At 40.4% G+C, this 25000-nt stretch overlaps 1 protein-coding gene across 3 annotated transcripts in view; it reads right to left on the bottom strand.

Moving 5' to 3' along the window:
• LOC123509877 (tachykinin-like peptides receptor 99D) overlaps nucleotides 1-25000 on the bottom strand; it is a 118545-nt gene that overhangs the window by 92594 nt on the left and 951 nt on the right. For all 3 annotated transcript variants that reach the window (XR_006676312.1, XM_045264472.1, XM_045264473.1), the window contains exon 1: nucleotides 24498-25000. This exon is cut by the window's right edge and continues 951 nt beyond it. Coding sequence is in view for 2 of the 3 variants with exons in the window: in XM_045264472.1 (XP_045120407.1) it covers nucleotides 24498-25000 (503 nt within the window). In the remaining variant the exon portion in view is untranslated. The remainder of the gene's footprint in view (nucleotides 1-24497) is intronic.

Below are 25000 nucleotides of genomic sequence, written 5' to 3'. Positions count from 1 at the left end.
CTATAGTGTGATCTGTATCTGTTTCGCTTTTTTTTTTTTTTGTTGTTTTGTATTCTTCTTCAGTTTATTTTGAATTCTGTTCCTGTTTTTATTTGTTATTAATGTTCTCTCGTTTTATAGACAATGGTTTTCTTCCTTGTGTGTTTTTTTGTTGTTGTCTTCTCGTTTTTTCAGTCTTTCTCTTCCTGCCTGTCAAAAGATTTCAAGTAACATCTTCTGAAGAGTGAAGGGAACTGTGAGTTTGTTTTCCTTTTCCATAAAGCCTCGCCTGATACTTGATTATGTAAGTTTCCCTCCTAAATGGACGCTTTTTTATGACCTGGAGGGAGTATAACACACACACACACACACACACACACACACACACACACACACACACACACACACACACACACACACACACACACACACACACACACACACACACACACACACACACACACACACGAATTTCATTCCCAAATAGGTACTAGTTTTATGAAGTGAAGGTTGTAAAACACACACACACACACACACACACACACACACACACACACACACACACACACACACACACACACACACACACACACACACACGAGAAGAACCTGAAGAAGACGTAAATATACATAGTGAAAAGGAAGAGTAGGTCCTACACCAGCTGGCTCTCCCTGGGGCGCGAAGGAGGGAGGGAAGGAAGAAGGGAGGGAGGGAGCGAGGGAGGGAAGGAAGAAGGGAAGGAGGGAAGACGAGGCAACAAACACCAGGGACGGAAAAGGTAAACAGGAGATGGAAGATAAGAGAGGGGAAAAAATTTAGGAGAGTAAAATAAGGTGTGGCAGAGAGAGAGAGAGAGAGAGAGAGAGAGAGAGAGAGAGAGAGGGAGTGGAAGAGGTTATGCAAGACGTGCGCTGATCAAGGTATTATTTGCCCGAGAAATTTTGAAAAAGATCATCAGGACGACAACTCACACACACACACACACACACACACACACACACACACACACACACACACACACACACACACACACACAGGTTGGAAGTTACATAACCATATATTTATTTATCACTCTTTCTCCCAGTGTCCTTAATTATTTTTCCTTCTCTTCTATCTCTCTTCTTCCTCTTCCTTTCTTTATTCCCTTTTTCAGCATTTTTTTCTTTTCTCCTCTCTTATTTCCATCTATATTCAGCTTCATGAGCAAGTGTAAATGAATTTTTGAAAGGCGAAGGTCAAGGAGGAGGAGGAGAAAGAGGACGAGGCGGAGGAGGAGGAGGAGGAGGAGGAGGAGGAGGAGGAGGAGGAGGAGGAGGAGGAGGCGTGAGATGGAAGAAAAGTTAAATCATGTGATTAAGGAAAATTTAGGCGTAAAAAAGCAAAAATGAGTTAAATTAGGTGAAAATGAGAGAGAGAGAGAGAGAGAGAGAGAGAGAGAGAGAGAGAGAGAGAGAGAGAGAGAGAAACTTGATGACACTGAGAGTTGTAAAGATAAAGAAAAGGAGAATAGTAGTAGTAGTAATAGTAGTAGTAGTAGTAGTAGTAGTAGTAGTAGTAGTAGTAGTAGCCGTAGTAGGACCGAGTAAGTGAGGGGAGAAGCAGTTATAGATCGCTTGGCTGAGGAAGGAGGAGAAATGGTTCGTGGGGAAAAATTGGAGGAGATGGAGATAAAAAGGAGAAAATATGGGACTATGGAGGAATGGGGAGGCATTAATGGAAGAGAAGAGACGGGAACTGAGAACATGTAGGTACTGAGGGGAGGGATGGGAGAGAAATGGGTCCTGTATTGGCTGAGGGGAATATTTGAAGAGAGAGAGAGAGAGAGAGAGAGAGAGAGAGAGAGAGAGAGAGAGATTAGTTTTTCCTCAACAAAGGATGAGGAAAAAAATCTGAGACAATGTGTGTGTGTGTGTGTGTGTGTGTGTGTGTGTGTGTGTGTGTGTGTGTGTGTGTGTGTGTGTGTGTGTGTGTGTGTGTGTGTGTGTGTGTGTGTGTGTGTTCAGATATTAATGGGAGGAAATTCCCCATAAAAAACGTAACGTGTTCTATTTTTCCTTGTATGTGAATCAATTTCCTGTACTGTCAGTCAGTTGCCATTAATTTCTCTCTCTCTCTCTCTCTCTCTCTCTCTCTCTCTCTCTCTCTCTCTCTCTCTCTCTCTCTCTCTCTCTCTCTCTCTCTCTCTCTAGTTGGTATAATTATCTCTCGTATTTCTCCTTTCAGTATATAGCACTACATCTATTACATCCTCCTCCTCCTCCTCCTCCTCCTCCTCCTCCTCCTCCTCCTCCTCCTCCTCCTCCTCCTCCTTCTACTTAACCCAGTAACTCTAGCGGAGGAAGAACGGATATTGCCTTCAGTGCAGAAGCAAGTCACTAAAAGTTCAATATAAGAGAGACAGCGAGAACCCAGAGAGAGAGAGAGAGAGAGAGAGAGAGAGAGAGAGAGAGAGAGAGAGGAGTATGGATAAGGAAGGCATAGAAAAGAAAGGAAGAAGAGATGAGAAAAGCTTTGGAAATTTGGAGGCTAATACTGAAGTAGTTTTATATACAAGCTGATAGACAAACAGACAGACAGACAGACAGACAGGCAGACAGGCAGACGGACATACATACAGGCAGACAGACATACAGACACGCATGGTCTCACACACCACCCGCCATCACCGCCTGCTTTTAAAAAGTTTGAAGAGGATTTTACTTTGTGTGAGCTAACTCCAGGAACGCGCCTCTCACTCTCTCTCTCTCTCTCTCTCTCTCTCTCTCTCTCTCTCTCTCTCTCTCTCTCTCTCTCTCTCTCTCTCTCTCTCTCTCTAAAAAGTAATACCTATGCATAATTTAGATGATCAATTAAAACAACAGATGGAAATACTGTCGAATATCATAAAGCTCTGGAATTATAGACACGCACGTACAGACGCCACAAACACGAGGAAAGAATGAAGGGAAGTCTTTTGCTGCTAACAGGAAGAGAAGTTTTGAAGAAATTAATCATCAAACGGAGGAATTCCAACACACGTGACGAAAAACAATAATTACTGGTGATGAAAATGGCCGAAAAATTTCAAACCTTTCTTCCGTTTTTCTTTTACAATTCCGCCCACAGAAAAAGAAAGAAATTAAAGAAAAGTCGAATGGAAGAAAATAATGAAAAAAGAATGATCAAAATGGGAGGAAATTTTTAAACCTTTCGTCTATTTTTCGTACACACAATCTACCCGCAATAAATTTAAACCAAATTCGAATGGAAAGAAAATAATGAAAAAATAAATAAATAAAATAGTTAGTTACTCATGATTAAAATGACCAGAATCTTTAATTAAACCTTTCGCGTTTTTCATATACGAAGAAAATTCGAATAAAGTTAAAATTCGAGAAAAAAAGATAAAAAAGATAATGAGATAATGAGCAGTGAGTGGTTTTGAAGACAAATTAATTGGCCAATCAGCGTGTCCCTTAGTTCTGCTCCCTACCAATCAGGGAAGGTTGTATTTTCTTCTGCTTTAATGGCATTCTATTGGGCAAAGAGACAGAGGCATGGTGAGAGAGGAATTGGAGGAGGAGGAGGAAGAGGAGGAGGAGGAGGAGGAGGAGGAAGATGACAAGGAGGAGGAACAGGAAGAGGAGGAGGAAGAAAAACAACTAAAGTATATGATAAAAGGAAATAAATTAGAGAACAAAGACTGAGCCAGAAATGAAAGAACATTACAATATACGAAAGTAGAGCGCAGCTGTCCTCCTCCTCCTCCTCCTCCTCCTCCTCCTCCTCCTCATCTCCCTTCTCCTCCTCCTCTTCCTTCTGCTTTCTCTTATTTTCAGCAATATTTTTCAGACTCATTCTGTTAATTTTATGTTTTTTTCCGTGTTCTTGTCTCTCTCTCTCTCTCTCTCTCTCTCTCTCTCTCTCTCTCTCTCTCTCGCTCTCGCTCTCGCTCTGCCCCTATCAGAGTCAGCAGACCGATGGGTAAATTTTTAAATATTGCTGTAAAAAGTATGAGAAATGGACGTCATGGGCCATTAAGCTTCAAAAATGTACCTTGAAAAAAAAAAAAAAGGAAATAAATGGAAACTGTATTGCTTTCATCATTATTATCGTCCCGTATCACCAGGCCCTTTGTGTGTTTTCATCCGCTATTTACTTCTCATGGAATATGGCGCTGGAATAATGAAAAAAAATCTCTAAATTTGTTCATGCATGCAAAAATAAAATGTACCAGTTTGTTGTTGTTGCAGGATTGTGTATGAAATAAGGAGAATGTTCTGTCACAACGGTGGGAGTGTTGGTGGTGATGGTGATGGTTATAGTAGTAGTAGTAGTAGTAGTAGTAGTAGTAGTAGAAGTAGTAGTGGTAGAAGCAGCAGCAGTAGCAGCAGCAGTAGTAGCAGTAGTAGTAGTAGTAGTAGCAGTAGCAGCAGCAGCAGTAGTAGTAGCAGCAGTAGTAGTAGCAGCAGCAGCAGTAGTAGTAGTAGTAGCAGTAGTAGCAGTAGTAGTAGTAGCAGCAGCAGCAGTAGTAGTAGTAGTAGCAGTAGTAGTAGTAGTAGTAGTAGTAGTAGTAGTAGAAGCAGCAGCAGTAGTAGTAGTAGTAGAAGAAGCAGAATCCCCAACAAGATGATTAATAGTATCTAAAATTGAGAGAGAGAGAGAGAGAGAGAGAGAGAGAATCTACCCCATTGCTATCGAGGTAAACACTTGAAGCAGCCCAACGAAGCTTCGGATGAGTGTCTCGGAGGGAGGCGGAAAAAGGCTCGGAAATTACGACTTGAAAACTCATCCTGGAGCGATTAAGACCTTGGAGGAAAAGGAGGAGGAAGGAGAAGAATAGGAGGAGGAGGAGGAGGAGAAAGAGAAGGAGAACGAGGAGGAGGAGAAGTAGGAGAAGTAGGAGAATAAAAAAGAAGAGGATGTACTAAGAGAAAGAAGAGGGGAGAAGGAGGAGGAGGAGGAGGAGGAGGAGGAGGAGGAGGAGGAGGAGGAGGAGGAGGAGGAGGAGGAGGAGGCGGAGGAGGAGGGCGAAAAGAGTAGAGGGGAGGAGGCATATTAGTGCATATTTTTAGGTAATATTTCTTGGAAGTGTGTGTGTGTGTGTGTGTGTGTGTGTGTGTGTGTGTGTGTGTGTGTGTGTGTGTGTGTAGCAGTGGGGTCTCCTTTCACTATAAAATAAAACACGGCAAGATTTACTTTCTCAGACACACATGCAAAGAGCTATTCAGTTGGCTTGAAAATACATTGGCTTGCACTCTGTTCGTTTTCAAGAGAGAGAGAGAGAGAGAGAGAGAGAGAGAGAGAGAGAGAGAGAGAGAGAGAGAGAGAGAGAGAGAGACAATAACAGTCCAATCCCAGTGGTTGTGAGTTTGATGTCGTAAAAGATTTCTGAACAGTTAATCTCGCCAGTCACTTTGTCTTGCCTTCCTTTCTCTCTTCAAACCAGACTCGTCTCGCACTACTGAAGTGTTTTCTCTCTTTTCTCTCTCAGTTTTCTCTCTCAGTAATGCTTTGTGTTCTCCAGCAACTTAGAACTAAATATTGGATGTCAAGATGTTAACTGTATTTTTCTCGTCTTGTGTGAGTGTTTTGGTAATCTAATTTTCTTTTCTATTTCTACGTTGAGGAAAGTTAAATGGAAGTTGAAAATATGAAGGAAATAAGGAGAAATATATGTAGGTGGCGATGAGTTTCCTATTTCTTGTCTTCCTTTATTGTTGCGGGGAGAAGAAACTGAAGGATACGTGAGAGTGTTTTGGTAATTGAGTTTTCTTTTCTATTTCTACGTTGAGGAATGTGAAATGGAAGTTGGAAATATGAAGGAAATAAGGAGAAATATGTGTAGGTGGCGATGAGTTTCCTATTTCCTGTCTTCCTTTATTGTTGCAGGGGAAGAAACTGAAGGATACGTGAGGTATGGGCTAAAACAAACATATCCTACTTTGTTTTTCTTTTATTTATTAACGCTGATGGATCGAGGATATACACGAAAAAAATAACGTAAAAAAAGATATATATGTGGTGGTATTGTTTTTCCATCCCCTCCTTTACTGACACTAGATTAAGATTAGAAGTTATATAAAAGTAGTAGAGGAATTAATAGATAAATAATAATATACGTGGATGTAAGTTTCTCTTCTTTTCATTTCCTACCTTTTGTTCTCCTCTCCTTCTCTTCTACCTTTTTTTTATCCTCTCTTCTTCTCCCCTACGTTTTTCTTCCTCTCTTCTTCCCTATCTTTTCTTTTCTCCTGTCTTCTTTTCCCTACTTTTTTTTCTCTTCTCTTCCTCTCCCCTACCTTTCTTTTGTTCTCCTCTCTTCTTCTCCCCTACCTTTTTTTCTCCTCTCTTCGTCTCCCCTTGCCTTCTTATTAACACAGAAGGCGAAGGTTATACAGAATCAATACAAAACCAGATCAAGGAAAAAAGAATAACGTCAACCCTACCTAACACTTCCTCCACAAGATAATTAAACAGAAGGCGAAGGTTATACAGAATTAACAGAAAAAACATATAAAAAGAATAAGAAAATGCCAACGCCAACACCTCCTCCAGGACAAGGTAATCAGGTAAGGAGTTCTTGGACACAATATACGCTGAGTGAGTCTCCATAAAGGTATTGAGGATGAAGGCTTTATTTAATTAGATGTTGAGGGATAAAAAGTTAACATCCCACGTCTAGCCTTGACCACCTCGTTAGTTGGAACTGATTACGTTAGTTTGCCCCGCCGCTAATTAAGAAAGGGAAACTTGTATAGAAAGAAATTTGAAATCCCCTAAACTTGACCCTAATCTAAATTCAGAAGACGTTGGTGTGTGATATTAATTACATCCGCTTGACTAAAAATAGTGAAGTGTTTAACGAGGAGCGGAGAGCTCATGTAATCCTCCTTTGTGTAGTGTTACAGACAGGTGCCGTCTTGTGTTCTTCCCGTAAATTAAACACCAAGACATAAGAAGAGCTTTAGTGGGAAACAGACTAAAGGTAATGAATGCTCTTTCTTTGTCCGTGATGTGGTGCTATTTAATTTCATAAGCTCTTTTCTCATTTAAGTGTAGTAAGTTGACGGGCAAAGTATAAAGAATTCAGTCTGATTGCGGCGGTAATATTCTTGTTTGGTATTGTACTATGGTGAAAAGGACAGATGAATGAATTGTGTTCTGGCAATGAGCAAAGGGTGAATACTTGAAAATACATAGTGTATAGATTGTAATTCAAGAAGACAGGTCCACAAAGGTAATGTTTTGTATCACAGTAGTATTATTGAAGGTAAGGATTTAATATATCTTTCTCTGCGAGCAAAGAAGGTCACTTGAAATTACGCTTTAACACATTGAGATAAGGCAATTAGACATGTAAAGGTACCAAATTGTCCCTATCTATTTTCATCACACAGCAATACAATATAGATATAAATAAGTGATTATTGTATTAAACTTCTCTTTTGCTTGTCTTTACCCCTTCAATACTGGAATACATTTTTACCTTGAGATTTGTGTACGATTAGACCCTTTTATTTACATTAGGGATGATCTATGGAGGTCAGAAGATTAATGGCCACAGTTTTCAGTATTTTAATCCCCCCACATAAGTTTCTGAATTTGTATAAGATCAACAAATAGTAAACAGAATGAATATGGATACTCGTCATGGTACTGAAGGGGTTAAGAGTAGAGGAAATATGAGGCAAAGTATCGGTAACATGAGGGTAAGTTAGCTGGAATATAAGGGCAGTACAGCAGGTGTGTTTTATTTAAGTTAAGGATCAGAAACACCACAGGCTGGGAGAAGTGTTGTGGGGAAAACTTCTGAGCCATCGGAGAGAAATGAGGAGAATAATATTATGCATAAGATGGAAAGACTGACACGGCAGGGAATCTTGGATCAGGAAAAGCATGGAAAGTTAAGGGAAGGTATTCTGGCTGAGGAGGAGGAGGACAGACTGCAGTGTGTGGTGAAGACGTGACGATTCTTTGCTATCATCATTCATCTTCATCATCATCACTATCATCGTCTTGTTTTGTTTTGTTTTTCTTACTCTTTTTTTATCTTCAGCGTAATTTGTATTCTCTCCTGAATGGCTTTTATTTTTCAATTCGTCGCTTTCTGATTATTCACGTGTGTTGAATCAGAGTTTGAGATTTCAGGTGCTACTTCTCCCCTGTGCTTGCCAATACCTTTACACAGCACCTTTCAGAGTGTGGGCTCCTTTTTTCTATCACTAGTTTGTCCAATATTGTAATTCTCTCTTTAGTTTTTTTTTCGATATATTCAACAGATTTGATCCTCATTTTCACATAAGATGAAATAAAATAGTCGATATTTTTCTGAATTTAAACGTTATCCTGATGTCTTTTACTGAACGATATTTTTTTGTGCAAGAAGGGAGATTGGCCAAGGGCAACAAAATATGGAGAAAAAGGCTCACTAGATTGTCAGTTCCCTTAAAGTTATAAAGAGTTATCAACAAGTCAAGGATGAATGTCTTGAAACCTCCCTCTTAAAATCAAATCGTAGGAAGATGGAAATACAGAAGCAGGCAGCAAGTTCCAGAGTTTAAATCAACGCGATGTCTAATTAACCTGTGAGAAAAATAAATCTTTCTTGTACCGCCATAAACCTGTACACATCATTTCCTGCGAAAATTAATAAAGACAATGTGTTTGTCTGGAAGGGGAGAGTAAGAGGTGGGATGAAGAAGGGAGAAGAATGTGTGGAAGTGTAATGAAGATGGAGGAGGTGGAGGAGGAGGAGGAAGACGAAGAAGAAGAAGAGGAAGAGGAGGGTGAAATATGTACGAGGGAGTAAAAGCTAAAAATTGGTAAGTGAGCGAAGTATGAATTATATACAGCAGACAGAAAATACGTGGAGGAAATTAGAAAGAAAAAGTATAAGGCAAAGTTTGAGTAAGTTGGATATCTTGTCAATTATTTAAAAAAGTAAAATGTGGAAGAGGCAAAAAAAAAAAGATTATATACATTTTTTTTTCAAACACCCAAAAAAATGAAGCTAATCAAAATATAATAACAAGAGAGAGAGAGAGAGAGAGAGAGAGAGAGAGAGAGAGAGAGAGTTTATACCCTTTGGTCTTCCTTACTTTACGACTGTTATTTATTATTGTGGCTGACTAATTACTTAAAAAATGACAGGAGGAGGAGAGGAAGGAAAAGAGAGGGAACGCCATCATAACTATAACATTTGTGCCCTCCTCCTCCTCCTCCTCCTCCTCGTTTTCTAATGAGAGGTAAACAGCCATTCTCTCCCTCCTTGTCGCCGTCTTCCCTTCTCTCCTTCCTTCCTTCTTCTTTCCCTTCCTTCCTTCCTAGCTTCCTTTCTTCCTTCCTTCCTTCCTTCCTTCTTTCCTTCCTTTATTTCCTTCCTTCCTTCATTTTTGCTTCCTTCTTTCTTCATGTCTCAATCCTCACATTCTCTCTCTCTCTCTCTCTCTCTCTCTCTCTCTCTCTCTCTCTCTCTCTCTCTCTCTCTCTCTCTCTCTCTCTCTCTCTCTCTCTCTCTCTCATCATTCCCTGTCTCCTAAATCTTCATTTCGTCATCGGTGTCTCTCTCTCTCTCTCTCTCTCTCTCTCTCTCTCTCTCTCTCTCTCTCTCTCTCTCTCTCTCTCTCTCTCTCTCTCTCTCTCTCTCTCTCTCTCTCTCTCTCTCTCTCTCTCTCTCTCTCTCTCTCTCTCGAAATAATGTGTAACCAAAATGGGAGTGACATTGTCGTTGGTTTTACAGAGAGAGAGAGAGAGAGAGAGAGAGAGAGAGAGAGAGAGAGAAAAAATCACCCTTCGTATATGTCTGATAAAAATTAACAAGACGGACGCTAATCAAGAGATGACAGAGAGAGAGAGAGAGAGAGAGAGAGAGAGAGAGAGAGAGAGAATTGCAGTTATCATTTTTTTTCTTTTCCCACACTTTCTCTCTCTCTCTCTCTCTCTCTCTCTCTCTCTCTCTCTCTCTCTCTCTCTCTCTCTCTCTCTCTCTCTCTCGCTTCCAGGAGGATCTGTAATGAGAACGAATGAGGTGTAATGCTCTTTTATGCTCCTCTTCCTCCTCTTCTTCCCCTTCCTCCTCCTCCTCCTCCTCCTCCTCCTCCTCCTCCTCCTCCTCCTCCTCCCCTTTGGTGTTCCTGCTGGCAAAATTTCTGCTTTTCTGTGTTTATCTTTTCTTAGTCATCTCTTTTATACTTTTATTTCTTCCACTGTTTTTGTTGTTTTTGTTGCTGTTGTTATTTTGTTCTTGTTTTTATTCTCGCTGTTGTTATCGAGTGATGAAATTAAGGAACTATGAAGAGAAAACGAAAAGTAGCTAAAATTTGAAGAAAACGGAGAAAAAAGTGAGATTTCTTTAACAAATATCAAAATTCAACGCGGAGAGCAAGAAAAAATTTTAAAAGCTGAAACTTGAAAAAAATGATCCGAAAAACAAGAATTCATGCATTTCTGGATAATGATGAGACACAGAGAGAGAGAGAGAGAGAGAGAGAACCTGTCTAGCATCAAATCCTCATCATCATTCTCCATTTTCTTCTTCTCTTCTTCATATTTTCTCTCTTCCTTCCTCCATATCTTTCTTGCTTACATTCTTCCACTTCTTCTCTTTCGCATTTAGTCTTGTCTTTATTTTATACTTCATCTGTTCTTCCAGCAATATCTTTCTTCTCTCTTTCACACTCTTATTTTCTTTTATTCCTTCTTATATTTCACTTTTTCCTCTCCTCCCCCAGTCCATCTGTCACTCCTGTCTCTTCCTTCCCTCCATTTTCTTTCTCTTTTCTTCTTAAAAAATCTTTTCCCACATTCGGTTCTTTGTTTTTTCTTTTTTACACTTTTTCTCTCTCTCTCTCTCTCTCTCTCTCTCTCTCTCTCTCTCTCTCTCTCTCTCTCTCTCCCCCCCAGTTTTACTTTTTTGTTCTTTCTTTACCTCTATTCACATCTTTCTCACTTTTTTTCTCTATCTTTTTATTCTTTCCTTCACATTTTTATCCCACATGATTTTCTTCCTTCTCTTCCCTTCCTTCCTTCCTTCCTTCAAATCTTCCTTTTTTTTCTTTATATTCTATCGCCGTTACTTGTCTTTTTTTTTCTTTTCAATTCATCCCTGTCTATTTTCTGTTTATCTTTGCTTCCTTACTTTTATTTTCCTATACAACTTCACGTATTCAAGCAGAAACCTAAATAAGAAATAGAAGAAATGTAAAAAAAAGTAATAATAATAAAAAAACAACAGAATAACAAGGAGTAAGCTGAAGAGAACCCACTTTAGGATATTTAGCATTAATGATCAATCTGTGCTTGTAATTATTATCATTTTTTTTCGCGCAAGTTGTTCTGGAAAGATTGCGTCATTCTTATAAAAGAGCAGAATGACGCGAAGATTAGGAATTATGTTGCCTAATGGCGGTAATGTTGTAATGATAATGATGTTAAAGAGAGAGAGAGAGAGAGAGAGAGAGAGAGAGAGAGAGAGAGAGAGTTATAAAATGTTAGTGTGATTAGTACTATAAATGACAAGGCAGAAATAGGGTGTTACTGTTAATGATACCACTGCTAATTCTACTACTACTACTACTACTACTACTACTACTACTACTACTACTACTACTACTACTACTACTACTACTACTACTACTACTACTACTACGTGTTTAAAACTAGTAGATTGGATATGTAAAGTACTGTAAGGTCAGACAGAGTTATGAAAGGTGAAGTTAGGAAAGGACAGGTAGATCCCAACAATTAGCCAAGTTAGATAAGCATTGATAAGACTACTAGTAAAATCAGGTTAGGTTAGGTTGATAAGATAAGATAGGTTAGGTTTAGCTAGATAAGGACAAGTATGGTAAGGTTAAGTACTGTATGGTTAAGTTAGTTATTTTTTTTTCCTGTTCAATCAAATATTTCATCCCATATCCACTCTCAAATTGTTTTCTTTACCTTGAGTTTACCTTCACACACTCATTTCCTTCCGCTCCTTCAGTCCTTCAAGTCAGGTCACTCCAGCCTGCTCCTCCTTGTCCTTGCCCTCCTTCCTTTTCCTCATTTTCTCCTCTGCCTTGTTCACTTTACTGCTTTTGCAAATTTCATAGTCTCCAAACTCTATTTTCTTCTTTCAATCTAATTTATGTTTTGTCTTGTCACTTTTACTCTCTCTCTCTCTCTCTCTCTCTCTCTCTCTCTCTCTCTCTCTCTCTCTCTCTCTCTCTTCCTTCCTCCTCAATGTCCAATCGTCTTGCTTACAATCACCAATCCTGCTACCATGAGTTCTGAAAGCCTTCGTGTGTGTGTGTGTGTGTGTGTGTGTGTGTGTGTGTGTGTGTGTGTGTGTGTGTGTGTGTGTGTGTGTGTGTGTTGTTACGGAAAGCAATAAAAAAACATAATATTGGGTAGCGCGCTGTTATGTTGTTGGCTGTAGCAGTAGAAGTAGTAGTAGTAGTAGTAGTAGTAGTAGTAGTAGGAGGAGGAGGAGGAGGAGGAGGAGGAGGAGGAGGAGGAGAGAAGAGAAACAAAGAAATCCACAAAGTCAAAAGGAAAACACAAATAAAACCTTTCCACAAATCATCACATATTTTTTCTCTCCCTTCCTTTATCAAATTCTTCTCTATTTCATTTCTTCAATCATCATTATCTCCATACAGTCACTTCCCAAACAGCCATACAGGAATTTCTGATGTCTGCTTCTGTTTGGTTCCTCTTCTTCTGTCTGTCTGTCTGTCTGTCTGTCTGTCTGTCTGTCTGTAGTATAGTTGTATATAAAATCTAACCTTTTTTTGTTCTTTTTTCCTATTAAAAGTTATGGTTATTTGTAATTTTTTGTGTAATATATTTCAAGTCTCTCTCTCTCTCTCTCTCTCTCTCTCTCTCTCTCTCTCTCTCTCTCTCTCTCTCTCTCTCTCTCTCTCTCTCTCTCTCTCTCTCTTATTTATACCCAAGCTTTATGTGCACGGAAAGTGTTTACCGTTTTCTGTTAAGACTAATGGGGGTCACTATTGCATTTATATTTACGTTATGACTTGTTGTTCTCTCTCTCTCTCTCTCTCTCTCTCTCTCTCTCTCTCTCTCTCTCTCTCTCTCTCTCTCTCTCTCTCTCTCTCTCTCTCTCTCTCTCTCTCTCTCAATATTCCTCCCTCTTTCGACCCTTCATCATCTCCATATCCCCATGCCTCTCCTCTTCTTTCTTCCTCCCTCCCTCCTTCCCTCCTTCCCTCCTTCCCTCCATCTTCATCATGCCTCGAAGGAATATTTTGCTTCTTTGTATCCTTTTTCTCCCTCGTAGGATATTTTCTTTATAGGAAATGTCAAAGATGGAGGAAGAGAAAAGCCGTAAAGGTGAAGGAGGAGGAGGAGGAGGAAGAGGAGGCGGAGGAGGAGGAGGAGGAGGAGGAGGAGGAGAGATGGAGGAGGAGGAGGAGGAGGAGGAGAGAGAGAGGTGGAGGAGGCAGAGGAGGAGAAGAAGGAGGAGGAGGAGGAGGAGGAGGAGGAGGAGGAGATGATGGACGAGGAGGAAGCGGAGGAGGAGGAGGATTGAGACAAAAGGAAAAAGAAAAGAATTACTGATTGTGATGATGATGATAGTAATAGTAATAGTAGTAGTAGTAGTAGTAGTAGTAGTAGTAGAAATAGCAGTAATAGTAGTAGTTGTAGTAGTTGTAGTAGTAGTAGTAGTAGTAGTAGTAGTAGACACTGCGATACTGAATGGGGGAACGTCAGGGAGTAAGAAGCAGTGAGAGGCAGGATTTAGAAAGGCGATTCATAAGAGTTTGCTGGGCAGCCTTGGGATGAACGAGAGATTTACACGGTGGCTTTATTCCTCCATTGTACCCCAAGAGAGAGAGAGAGAGAGAGAGAGAGAGAGAGAGAGAGAGAGAGAGAGAGAGAGGGAGACAAGATAAAGACAAGCAATCACAAGTCATCACCACCAACACAGCACTATATTCACTTCTCTGCACCTTCAGCTACTATTCGTAATCCCACAAACGTCACATTTTCTACCTTGACAAGATGCTTCACTCCCGCAACACTTTAATATCCCTGCCTCCTACGTACGCCCTTGCACTAACCCCACGCACTCCTGCAGGGCTTCGAGAGGGGTCCATGTGCTGCTAGATTCACTGACAATGATGCTTAAGAGGCGTGAATCAGTAGGTAGTCATTTAATTAACTGCGTCTCATTTTCATACAAGCCTTCGTATGTGTCTGGATTTTCGCGGGAATTCGGTTAATAGTGAGACTTGTTCCCTATCACTTCTTTGTTCGTGAGGTTTATTCGTAAGTATTGTAGGTTTTTTGTCTTGTCTTTGGTGATTTGAGTTGTTTTTTTATTGTTATGGGTTTTCAAGGTCGTTTGTGTGGTTCTATGTAAGGTATCGAAAGGAAAAGTACGCTGTGAACTTTTCTAATCATCCCTGTGGTCTCTGAAAGTAGTCCCAATAAGACAGTAAAGCGTAAAATTATAGGGCATGGTTTCCGCTAGGCACTGTCATTTCTTGTTCGTTCGCTCCCTCGTGGGTTTTCCAGCTTTGAAATTCATGACTTGATTAGTATTTAAATTTTCCACCTCTGATGTAGGAAAATCTGGCGCCGTTCATGTCTCTTTCGTCACAGGAATTAGACTCTTTCCAAGGGAGTCTATTTCAGGAGATGGAAAGTTTCGGAAATTGATTCCACAAATGTCTCTTCATATCTTTGGCTGTGGGATGACACTGGCTGACATTTCCTCTTATCCAAGGACTTCGGCAAACTTCTCTCATTTATTTAAGATAGCCGTTAGTGTCGCCCGCGTGCCGTCTATAGCACTGCTCCTTTAATTGCAGCGGCGCGTCCAGAACACAACGAGGAGCCGCCGAGGGCCTGGGGACAGTGCCATTGTTTGAGAAAATATGTATACAAATGCCTGCTTATGTCCAATTTTCAGAGTATTAGATTTCTTCATGATAATTGACACTAACAACTCTTCTGTGCGTGGTGATCTAGCAAATTTCGAAATCAGTTTAGTTTTGCCGCATATAAATCCTTTGCCCTTTGACCGCAACCGCCAAGAGAGAAGCTTGCGGTCCCTGGCGTGATTGATGAGGGCAGTATGTACCCTCACCCTTAAACACTTGTGTAAGCACAGTGCTGGCTACATGTCCAGTCGTCTTTTGCATGTTTCTATTGTGTTCTGGGTTTTTCTTCAATATTAAGTCCTCTGATGTGCTTAGAATTTCATGATTCATAGATTCTGATCAGATAAGAGAATGAAAGACTGAGGAAACTTGAAAAATCATCATAGGAGAGTGGTATTTACTTAAATATTGACCGTGACTACATAAGTTCTGCTTCTCACCCAAACACTTGAAGAACGAACCGAATACACGCAGCGTGAATGTTAATTTTCAGTTGGTCACTTTCTTTCAAAGGACAATCGGGTTTTTTTGTGGGAAAGTGTCACATAGGAGAGAGATATTATTCCTTTTTGATGAACAGAAAATTTCCTCTGACTGTGCCCGTTACCTTCGTCCACTCAAGCAAAAGCCACAAGACCCGTCACGCTCCGTCACACTCACCGGAATGAGGCACTCTCTTACCACTCACACGTGACGGGAAGCCACTGACCCTCGTCCCACACTCAAAAAAAGGAAAGTCTAGAAAGAAAGAAGTGAAAAAACTGAAAGCTAAAAAGAAAAAGTCACTGTAACTTTTGCTTTCGTAGTTGGAAAAAGTGGAGAAAAGAAACTCGAGGTGCGAATGGTTGTGAATATGCTTTTGCTGTTTTGTACATTGACATTCCGTTTGCCTTGATCCTCTGAGGAGGTTTCCCCTTCCCCTACCCTCTCCACACCACCCTCCACTCTCCCCTCGTGTCTCTCCCAATAACCTGTGCCCTCTTTCATCGAATATTGGCGAGTAATTGTATCAACTGTGATATTGCGTATCTTGTTTTTTTATTCCTTGCACATATTCTGAGCTGTGTGTCAGTGTGTGTGTGTGTGTGTGTGTGTGTGTGTGTGTGTGTGTGTGTGTGTGTGTGTGTGTGTGTGTGTGTGTGTGTTGTGAGTCACGATCTCATCTTCTTGGCTTCACTATAAACAAAGACAGTCCAATATCGTAAAGTTATAACATTCTCTTCTGCTCGAGGCACACGGGCACGCACTCGCACACACACACACACACACACACACACACACACACACACACACACACACACACACACACACACACACACACACACACACACACACCAAAATATGTGTGCCCCATTTTTGTTAATCTTTCTTTTAAGGGGGTGGTTTTCATATTTTCTTTTACCAGAATAGGACTCTCTCTCTCTCTCTCTCTCTCTCTCTCTCTCTCTCTCTCTCTCTCTCTCTCTCTCTCTCTCTCTCTCTCTCTGGAGACAGATTTACGGGTTCAGCTTAAAACCTTAAATCATTTTCTTTCGGAGCAAACTTTAAAGATGATATAAATTTATCTATTCTTTTTTTTTTTTATTTGCAGAAAACCAGTGACATAAAGGAGGCATATAAGGAGTATGACGTTCCAAGACACACACACACACACACACACACACACACACACACACACACACACACACACACACACACACACTTTGGCTCAGTGTGTGTGTGTGTGTGTGTGTGTGTGTGTGTGTGTGTGTGTGTGTGTGTGTGTGTTTTGTGTAGCCAGCATGACGTGACCAGTAACTGTGAGAGCCAAGTGTGGTGTTGACATATTCACAGTGACGGCCTATCCTTTTTTCCTTCCCGATTAATTGAATTTTTCGTGATTAACGCGTCCTTCTTTATGTCACGGGTAGTTTGTTTTATTTCTCTCCGCTGCTCCTCAACATTTGCGTCCTCTCATGTTTTACTTTTTTCACGTTTTGCTATTGTATATATTTAAAACTCCATCTGCTAATTTGTCTATGTATTGTATCGTATCTGTCTATCTGTCTATGTATCAAACTATCTATCTATCACCTGTCTCTCTCTACCTGTCTACTCATCTGTTTAATCTAAGGACTCTGAAAAAATTGAATACTCGTGAATAATCTGCGCATCGGTAGTGCTTCGGAAAAAGAAAAGTGTATATTTGAGGAGCATTTTAAAAAGATTGGTGCATATTTAGAGAAAATTCGAAAGAAAATGTAGTATGAAAATGATGCGTGTGGCGGGTGGGAGATGAGGAGGTGAGGAGGTGGCGGCAGGGCGATGGCAGGACGTGGCTCGCCATCTGTTGCTCTGCCGCCACACTAAACGTCTCCCAACGCCTTTTATCGATTCCATTCTTAGTTATATTTCTTGTCCGTTACCGCCAGCAGTCACACACACACACACACACACACACACACACACACACACACACACACACACACACACACACACACACACACACACTAATGGTAGTTATATCAATGCTTTCTTGTCTTTCTTCTCTTCTTTACCTTCCAGTCAATCCATCACTGTTATCTGTCGCACAACCGCCTTCCTCTCATTCCTTGCCATTCTCTTTCTTATTAAGTGATTTGTCTGCGCGGCGTACGATTTTGTTACAGTGCAGTCACCGTTACTTTGAAGGCAGGTATTGCAAGCTAAATTTATAGTTGAATATTAGATATTTGTTCTTGTTTTGCTTATGTAATGTATGTGTTTGTTTTAAATGTTTTGATTGTGAACTAGATGCAGATGTATTTTTATTCTTGGTTTTCGTTTTTTTTTTAATGTGCATGTTGCCTTCTTGATTCTCTCTTTTCTTTTCTTTTCTTTTTTTTTCAGTGGTATATAAATTACTTGCTCGGGTTGAATCATAATTACAGAGAGCTTTTACCTTTATGTGCGACGCTAATCTTTTATTTTCTTTATAATTGAGTATATATTCTTCTTTCTTATTCCTTTAACAATTTCTTTAAGTTTCTCAAGAGCAGCGTAATGTCAATCTTTTACGTGTATCTATTCTTTATGACAACCTTTTTTTTTCCAGTTATTTTGCTTACGTTGAGTCTTCTTTTTCAATCTTGTAATTATTATTTTGTTTAGTTAAGTGTTTATATCATTATTTCTTTGCATCCATTTTTGTTTATTTCCTCATCGTGCATTAATTATCATCATTGCAGTCGTATATTTTGTCATTTCACTCACATTTTCAACGCAATTTCACACTCATTTATTATTTACCAGGATGTCTGCGCTGCATTTATTTATAGTTGACGATCTTCCTCTCCTCAATAATGCAAGACACCGTAACACTGCAGCGATTGTTACGACAAGTGAAACAAATATAGATGGAATACAATACGTGGGAAGAATATACTTCGAGGAAATGGAAGTGGGTGTAGGAAGATGGACGGAGAGATGAAAGAAAAGAAAAATGTATATAAAGTGGAATTGTAGTGAACGTAGGAGCACTCGAGTTGTAAATTAATATATACATCATTGCACTTCTACCTCGTATATTGCTTTTACCTTTCATTGTTCCATATTAATTTTCCTTGTGGCGCATTTTTTCCACGAATCTTATGTACATTTGTCTCATTTTTCCTGTTGTATTTATTTTATACTGTGTGCGTTTCATTCTTTCTCTTATTACTTCATGTGTCACGCTTTGTATGTTCCTGTTTGCTGTGTACCTTTGCCCCGTTTCTCTTAATACTCTGCAGCATTCCGCCACCTGCGTCCTCTGTAGTAGCACATTTATCGTAGTTTCTAATATAATCCTTACATATATCAAGTTATATTCTCCCTCATGATTCATTTATACGATCTTGCTTAATATTGTGTGCAACTTCCCTGTGTATTTTTTTTTTATTTATTTATTTATACCATGTGGGCTTTTTCACTGGAATTTATGGGCTAAAGGGGATAGTTTTTGTGGTACGTCCTATCTCAAAGCCCACCCGCTAGGAAACCGTTGCCCCGAATGAGGAAGCCCAACCTACACTCGGACCGTGGATAGGATTGGAACCCGTGCGCTTGAAGGCCCCTCGGACCCCAAAGCACGCATGGTTCTAATATAATCCTTACATTTATGAAGCAAAGTTATATCCTCCCTCATGACTCATTCATACGATCTTGCTTAATATTGTGTGCACTATGCCTGTGTGTTTGCCATATCTTCTACACTTCCACGGTTATCTCACTTTCTATAACAATACACTCAATAATCAAGCTTTGTGTATTTTCTCTTACAATTTGTATGTGTATTTCTCCTGCTATTCTCAGTATTCGTATGGCAGTTCAGTATGTTAATTTATATCCATAGTTCCACCTTTATTCTAATTTCCCCAATTCAGTTTCATTCACTAAGTCATCTCATATATTTTGACGTGTTTTGTTGGTATTAATGTGCTTCATATTCTGCATGTTTGTTTATCCCTTCATTATTCCGAACGTTTAGCACAGTTTCCGGTATTCTCCCTCCATTCATTGCCTCGTGTATTGTGGATATTTTCCATTCATCCTCTCACTTCCTCCCTGCGTGTTATTCTCTTTACTCGTGCATATATTCATCTTAGTTTTCTTCATATTTATCGCCCTTTCCAGCATTATATTTTATTTATCACTTCGCTCCCTCCACGATAAAAAATACTCATTAGATTTATGGTTCTGTGCCTTTAATACGTATATTTTCAAATTTATCATTCTCACCAGTCTTAGTTTCCTTGCAGTTTATCGCCGCTGCCAGCATTCTTATTCACACTTATCGCTCTTCCATGCCTCGCACTTAATATTTATCGAGTCCCGCTCCTGTCACATTACTTGCTAAGGAAACTGGAAGCCCGCATTAGTTTTGCTTTGATATTTAGAGTTGGCAACGCAGCGATACTTCACACGGCAAATATAACAATGGGTCGATATGAATGTTTGTTGTTTTCCTATTAGAGGAGGAGGAGGAGGAGGCAAAAGAGGAAGAGGAATGCCCTGAGGCGTCTTTCCTTTGTGTATAAACGATGTAACCAAACTGTAACAGAAGAATTTTTTAATATCCCTGCGTAACTCTGCGGGGTTTATTTTGCGAAACACTGTGCATTTGTTGTTCATCTCTCTCTCTCTCTCTCTCTCTCTCTCTCTCTCTCTCTCTCTCTCTCTCTCTCTCTCTCTCTCTCTCTCTCTCTCTCTCTCTCTCTCTCTCTCTCTCTCTCTCTCTCTCTCTCTCTCTCTCTCTCTCTCTCTCTCTCTCTCTCTCTCTCTCTCTCTCTCTCTCTCTCTCTCTCTCTAAATGTGTGTGTGTGTGTGTGTGTGTGTGTGTGTGTGTGTGTGTGTGTGTGTGTGTGTGTGTGTGTGTGTGTGTGTGTGTGTGTGTGTGTGTATACCGCGGAGATGAGGCAAAGCAGGAAACATTACTAATACACATACGTACTTAAATTCTCAATCAGAACTCTAATAACATTCCACACTTCCATCCTCTGTGTCTCCTGATTCCTCTCTCCCTCATGTCCTCTAATCAGTTGCAGATTTACCAAGCGTCGCGTGGAAACTCTCGGCTGATCAGAGGACTAAGAATTAAGGGAATAGGTTAAGCACACAGGAAGGGAATGCAGGAAATGACTCGGGTTTCTGGTCACGAGCTGTAGTAAAACGTCTCTGAATCGCGCAAGGAAGACACGAGCGGGACTGTGGATTATGAATGGGCTCTGTTTGCACCGGAAATGTTGCGCTTAACGATGTTGGTGTTGGTGGTGGTGGTGGTAGTGGTGGTGGTGGTGGATGTACTGTTACTGTTATCGGAGTAAAAATATGGAGAGTGGTAGCTGTTATTGTAGAAGCTGTGGTTATGATAGTAGTAGTAGTAGTAGTAGTAGTAGTAGTAGTAGTAATAGTAGCTGTTGTTGTTATTGTTGTTGTCATAGTAGTTGTCATTGTATAGCAGCAACAAGAACACAATACCATCATAATATTATCAGCAACACAAAAACCTTATCACAATACAATACAACCATCGTAAGATCAATAAGAGAGAGAGAGAGAGAGAGAGAGAGAGAGAGAGAGAGAGAGAGAGCCAAAGTGGAAGTGAAACAGAATGAGAGAGTGAATAAAGAACTAAAAGAGGAAATAAATGAACGGATTGACGAGTGAATAAGAGGGAACGAAAGAGATGGATGATAACAGGCGAAGAAAGAGAAAGGAAGTGAGCAAGAAATAGAAAGAAAAGAAAATAGGAAAAAAGAAATGGAAAAGACAGATGGAAATAAATTACTAAACAATGAAAAACAAAAGTGATTGAATTAACAAAAGAAGATTAAAGCAACAGAAAAAAAATAATGTGAAAAAGAAACATGAATGAAGAAAAAGAAAAGGAAATTATAAAGATAAAGAAGAGTAATATGGCATAGGAAGGAAGAGAGGTGTGAAGGAGAATAAATGAGATGAATGACTTAATAAGGTGTAAGAGAAGCAAAGAAAAAGAGAAAGATAAGATGAATGTACACATAAAGAAGGAAGAAAATTGATAACGAGAGGAGAGGCAAGGAAACTGATGACTAATAAGAACGAGAATACTTTAAGAGAAACGAGAAGAAAAAAAAGAGGAAATTCAATAAGCGAGGGAGGAGAGAAATATTCAAGTAATTAAGAAAAAAGACAAAAAGGGAGATGAATGAAGAGAAAAGAAACAAAAACGATGAGAGAGATAAATTGAAACTGATTCAGTAATGACATCGCAGCAATGAGAGAGAGAGAGAGAGAGAGAGAGAGAGAGAGAGAGAGAGAGAGAGAGAGAGAGACTAAGACTTTCCAACAGATGAATGAGGATGTTGAACTGAGAAGCTTGGCAAGGGAGGATCACTCGTGTGGGACCCAAGAAAGCCTGGAACACGAAGAGCACTCCTGTCCCTCTCAACAACGCGGTGGTGAAGGAGGCGGGCAGATGCTAAGAAGGGCAAGTGAAAAACAGAAAACGGAGATGGAAAAATGAAAGACGGAGCTGAAGAGGAGGAGAAAATATGAGCGGAAGGAGAAACATAAGGAAGAAGAAGGGAAGCAGGAAGATTTAAGGAGAAGTGACTGGAAAAGGAGGAAGGAAGGAAGAAATGAAGGGAGGAAAGTGGGTTCGACAAGATAGAGAGAGAGAGAGAGAGAGAGAGAGAGAGAGAGAGAGAGAGAGAGAGAGAGAGAGAGAGAGAGAGAGAGAGAGAGAGAGAGAGAGAGAGAGAGAGAGAAATAGGTATTAAATGAAAAAGATGTGGAAAGAGAGAAAGAAGGTTACGGATATAAGAGGAAGATGGAACGAGAGAGAGAGAGAGAGAGAGAGAGAGAGAGAGAGAGAGAGAGAGAGTGTGTGTGTGTGTGTGTGTTTCTTGTGATGCACTTTGGAAGGACAACGAAAAATGTGATGAGGAGCGACGGAATTGTCTCGTTTTTCTCTGATTGAATGTTGTGCAGAGGACATTTTGGGCCTTTGTGTGTGTGTGTGTGTGTGTGTGTGTGTGTGTGTGTGTGTGTGTGTGTGTGTGTGTGTGTGTGTGTGTGTCTGTGTGTGTTTTATGTAAGAGAGGAAGACAGGCCGAGGGCAACAAAAATATAAAGAGAAAAAGTCCACTCATTTGTCAGTTTCCTTATAGAGCCGATAGATTTAGCCAAAGGATAGGGACAAATGTCTTTAAGCTTCCCTCTTGAATGAAATGAAGTCATAGGAAGTTGGAAATACAGACACAGGCAGGATGTCGCAGAATTTACCAGAGAAAGGTATGAAAGACTGAGAGTGCTGGTTAATTTTTGCGTTAGGGGGTGGCACAGAATACGGATGAAAGGAAGAAAGCCTTGTGCAGCGAGGCCGCAAGAGGACGGGAGGCATGCAGTTAGCAAGATCAAAAGAGCATTTAGCATGAAAATAGCGATAAAAAATGTGTGTGTGTGTGTGTGTGTGTGTGTGTGTGTGTGTGTGTGTGTGTGTGTGTGTGTGTGTGTAGCACTGGCGGGTATGTATTTAAACGTTTACTCTTTTTTAAAACTCTCCTCAAATAATTTCAATCTCTCTCTCTCTCTCTCTCTCTCTCTCTCTCTCTCTCTCTCTCTCTCTCTCTCTCTCTCTCTCTCTCTCATTGCACTATATAATCTCTTCTTTTAAGGATTCGAACCCTCCATCATAGTCAATTTTGTTAACCAGAAAACCAACATTGTCAATCCCCGTGCTGGGTAAAATATACACTGTGCCAAAACAAAGTGTCTCTCAAGGGAACATGTATCGTGTAGGGAAGTAAAAAAAAAAAAGGTCCAATAGATGCAAATTGTACTGAAGGCAACATGTCACCCTTAAAAAAATAAAAGCGGAGTGAGTGACTGACTGACAGGTGGCGCTCAAAACAATGCCATACAGTCACTTCCCACACAGTCACTGCTGTTAACCCCTTCGACACTGAGACGCATTTTTTTACCATGATTATTAAGTGTGATTAGACGATTTTACTTGCATTAGAAGGAGTCTATGGAGATCAGAAAATCAATAGCCGGAGTCTTTACTATTTTAATCCCAATATATGTTTCTGAAGTTGCATAAAATTGCCAAATAGTAACCAGAATGAATATGAAAACGCGCCATGGTACAGAAGGGCTTAATACTCGTTCACCCTCCTTGAAACTCAGCCAGTGACAAAGGAGAGATCTTAACTTCCCATTCTCCAACACAAACATCCATTGCACTTTTCACCATTAGTTGAGTTGTAAAGTTTAATCGTAGTTTCGGTATTGGTGATTTTTCTGTCTGATGTCCAGGAGTTTTATAAAGGAGCAATTTTCTTTTCTTTTTTTTTTCTTCTGCTCATGACAGGTTTGCGTGTGTGTGTGTGTGTGTGTGTGTGTGTGTGTGTGTGTGTGTGTGTGTGTGTGTGTGTGTGTGTGTGTGTGTGTGTGTGTGTATGTTTGAAATTCTTTTTTTGCGTTTTGAGTACTTGGTTGGTTGTCTGCTCTTTACTTTTTCTTTACTTTGTTATTGCGTTAATTAAAAAAGAAATAATGCTGCCACTTCTTTTGAATAAGATATTTTACACACGCAAAGAGAGAGAGAGAGAGAGAGAGAGAGAGAGAGAGAGAGAGAGAGAGAGAGAGAGAGAGAGAGAGAGAGAGAGAGAGAGAGAGAGAGAGAGAGAGAGAGAGAGGGGGGGGACTTTAAAATGAACTTGCCTCGTTGCAGATATTTTATTTATGACACGTTGCGTATCTTCGTACCCAAAACATTAACTGGGTGACGCTTGCTTCATTTACTGACGCATTTTGTCTGTCATCTTTCGTACTGGGATCGACCATTGATTTTTTTTTTTTTTATGAATTTCTTACTGCCTCGATCTTGCCTGGGTGGGGTGTGTTTGTTCTGTTTTTGTGATTCTCGTATTTCCTCTCTTTTTTTTCTTTTTTCTTTATATGTTAGTACGTAGGTATGTTTCCATGCTCGTCCTTCTTTGCCTTCTATGTACGCTTGATAGATATTTAATGTACAAGTGGTTTATTATGACGACTGTGTTAGGTTTGTTCCTTTCTACCTTTTATCCCTTTTCCCGCCTCAGGTCTTGGGAAGATTGGGGAAGGGAAGGGAAGAGAGGAATGAATTAAAGGAACGGGTCTTACCTGTCGAAGGAGATGGCCATGAGGGTGAAGACTGAGGCGCAGATAGACAGGATAGACACGAACTGGCTGATCTTACAGTAGACGAAGCCGAAGCGCCAGTTGAGGTTGAGCATGTAGGTAAAGTTGAAGACCACATTGAGGGTGGAGACCATCGCGTCGGCCACCGAGAGGTTCACCAGGAAGATGTTGGTGACGGTGCGCATGCGTTGGTCCGCCAGCACTATCCAAATGACGATGGTGTTCCCCCCCGTCGCCACTATCACCATGCCCATGAACACCACGTACCAGATGAGTTCGTTCCACCACGGCAGGTTGTACTTGTTGCCCACGTCGTCCGGCAGACATTCCACGCACGTGCCGTTGGTGAAGTTATCGGTGGGGCAGAAGGTCCGTGAACAGTTCATGTGCACGTCAAGGTTCACGTCGGTGTTGTTCCACCAATCGTGTGCCGCAGTCAGCACGGAGGTGGCGTTCGCCGAGCTCTCCAGATCCAGAATGGGTTC

This window comes from Portunus trituberculatus, chromosome 27 (assembly GCF_017591435.1).
Source record: "Portunus trituberculatus isolate SZX2019 chromosome 27, ASM1759143v1, whole genome shotgun sequence".
NCBI classification, from domain to species: Eukaryota; Metazoa; Arthropoda; class Malacostraca; order Decapoda; family Portunidae; genus Portunus; species Portunus trituberculatus.
The sequence above is the reverse complement of the archived record's forward strand: the minus strand, read 5'-3'. Positions and strand labels throughout refer to the sequence as shown.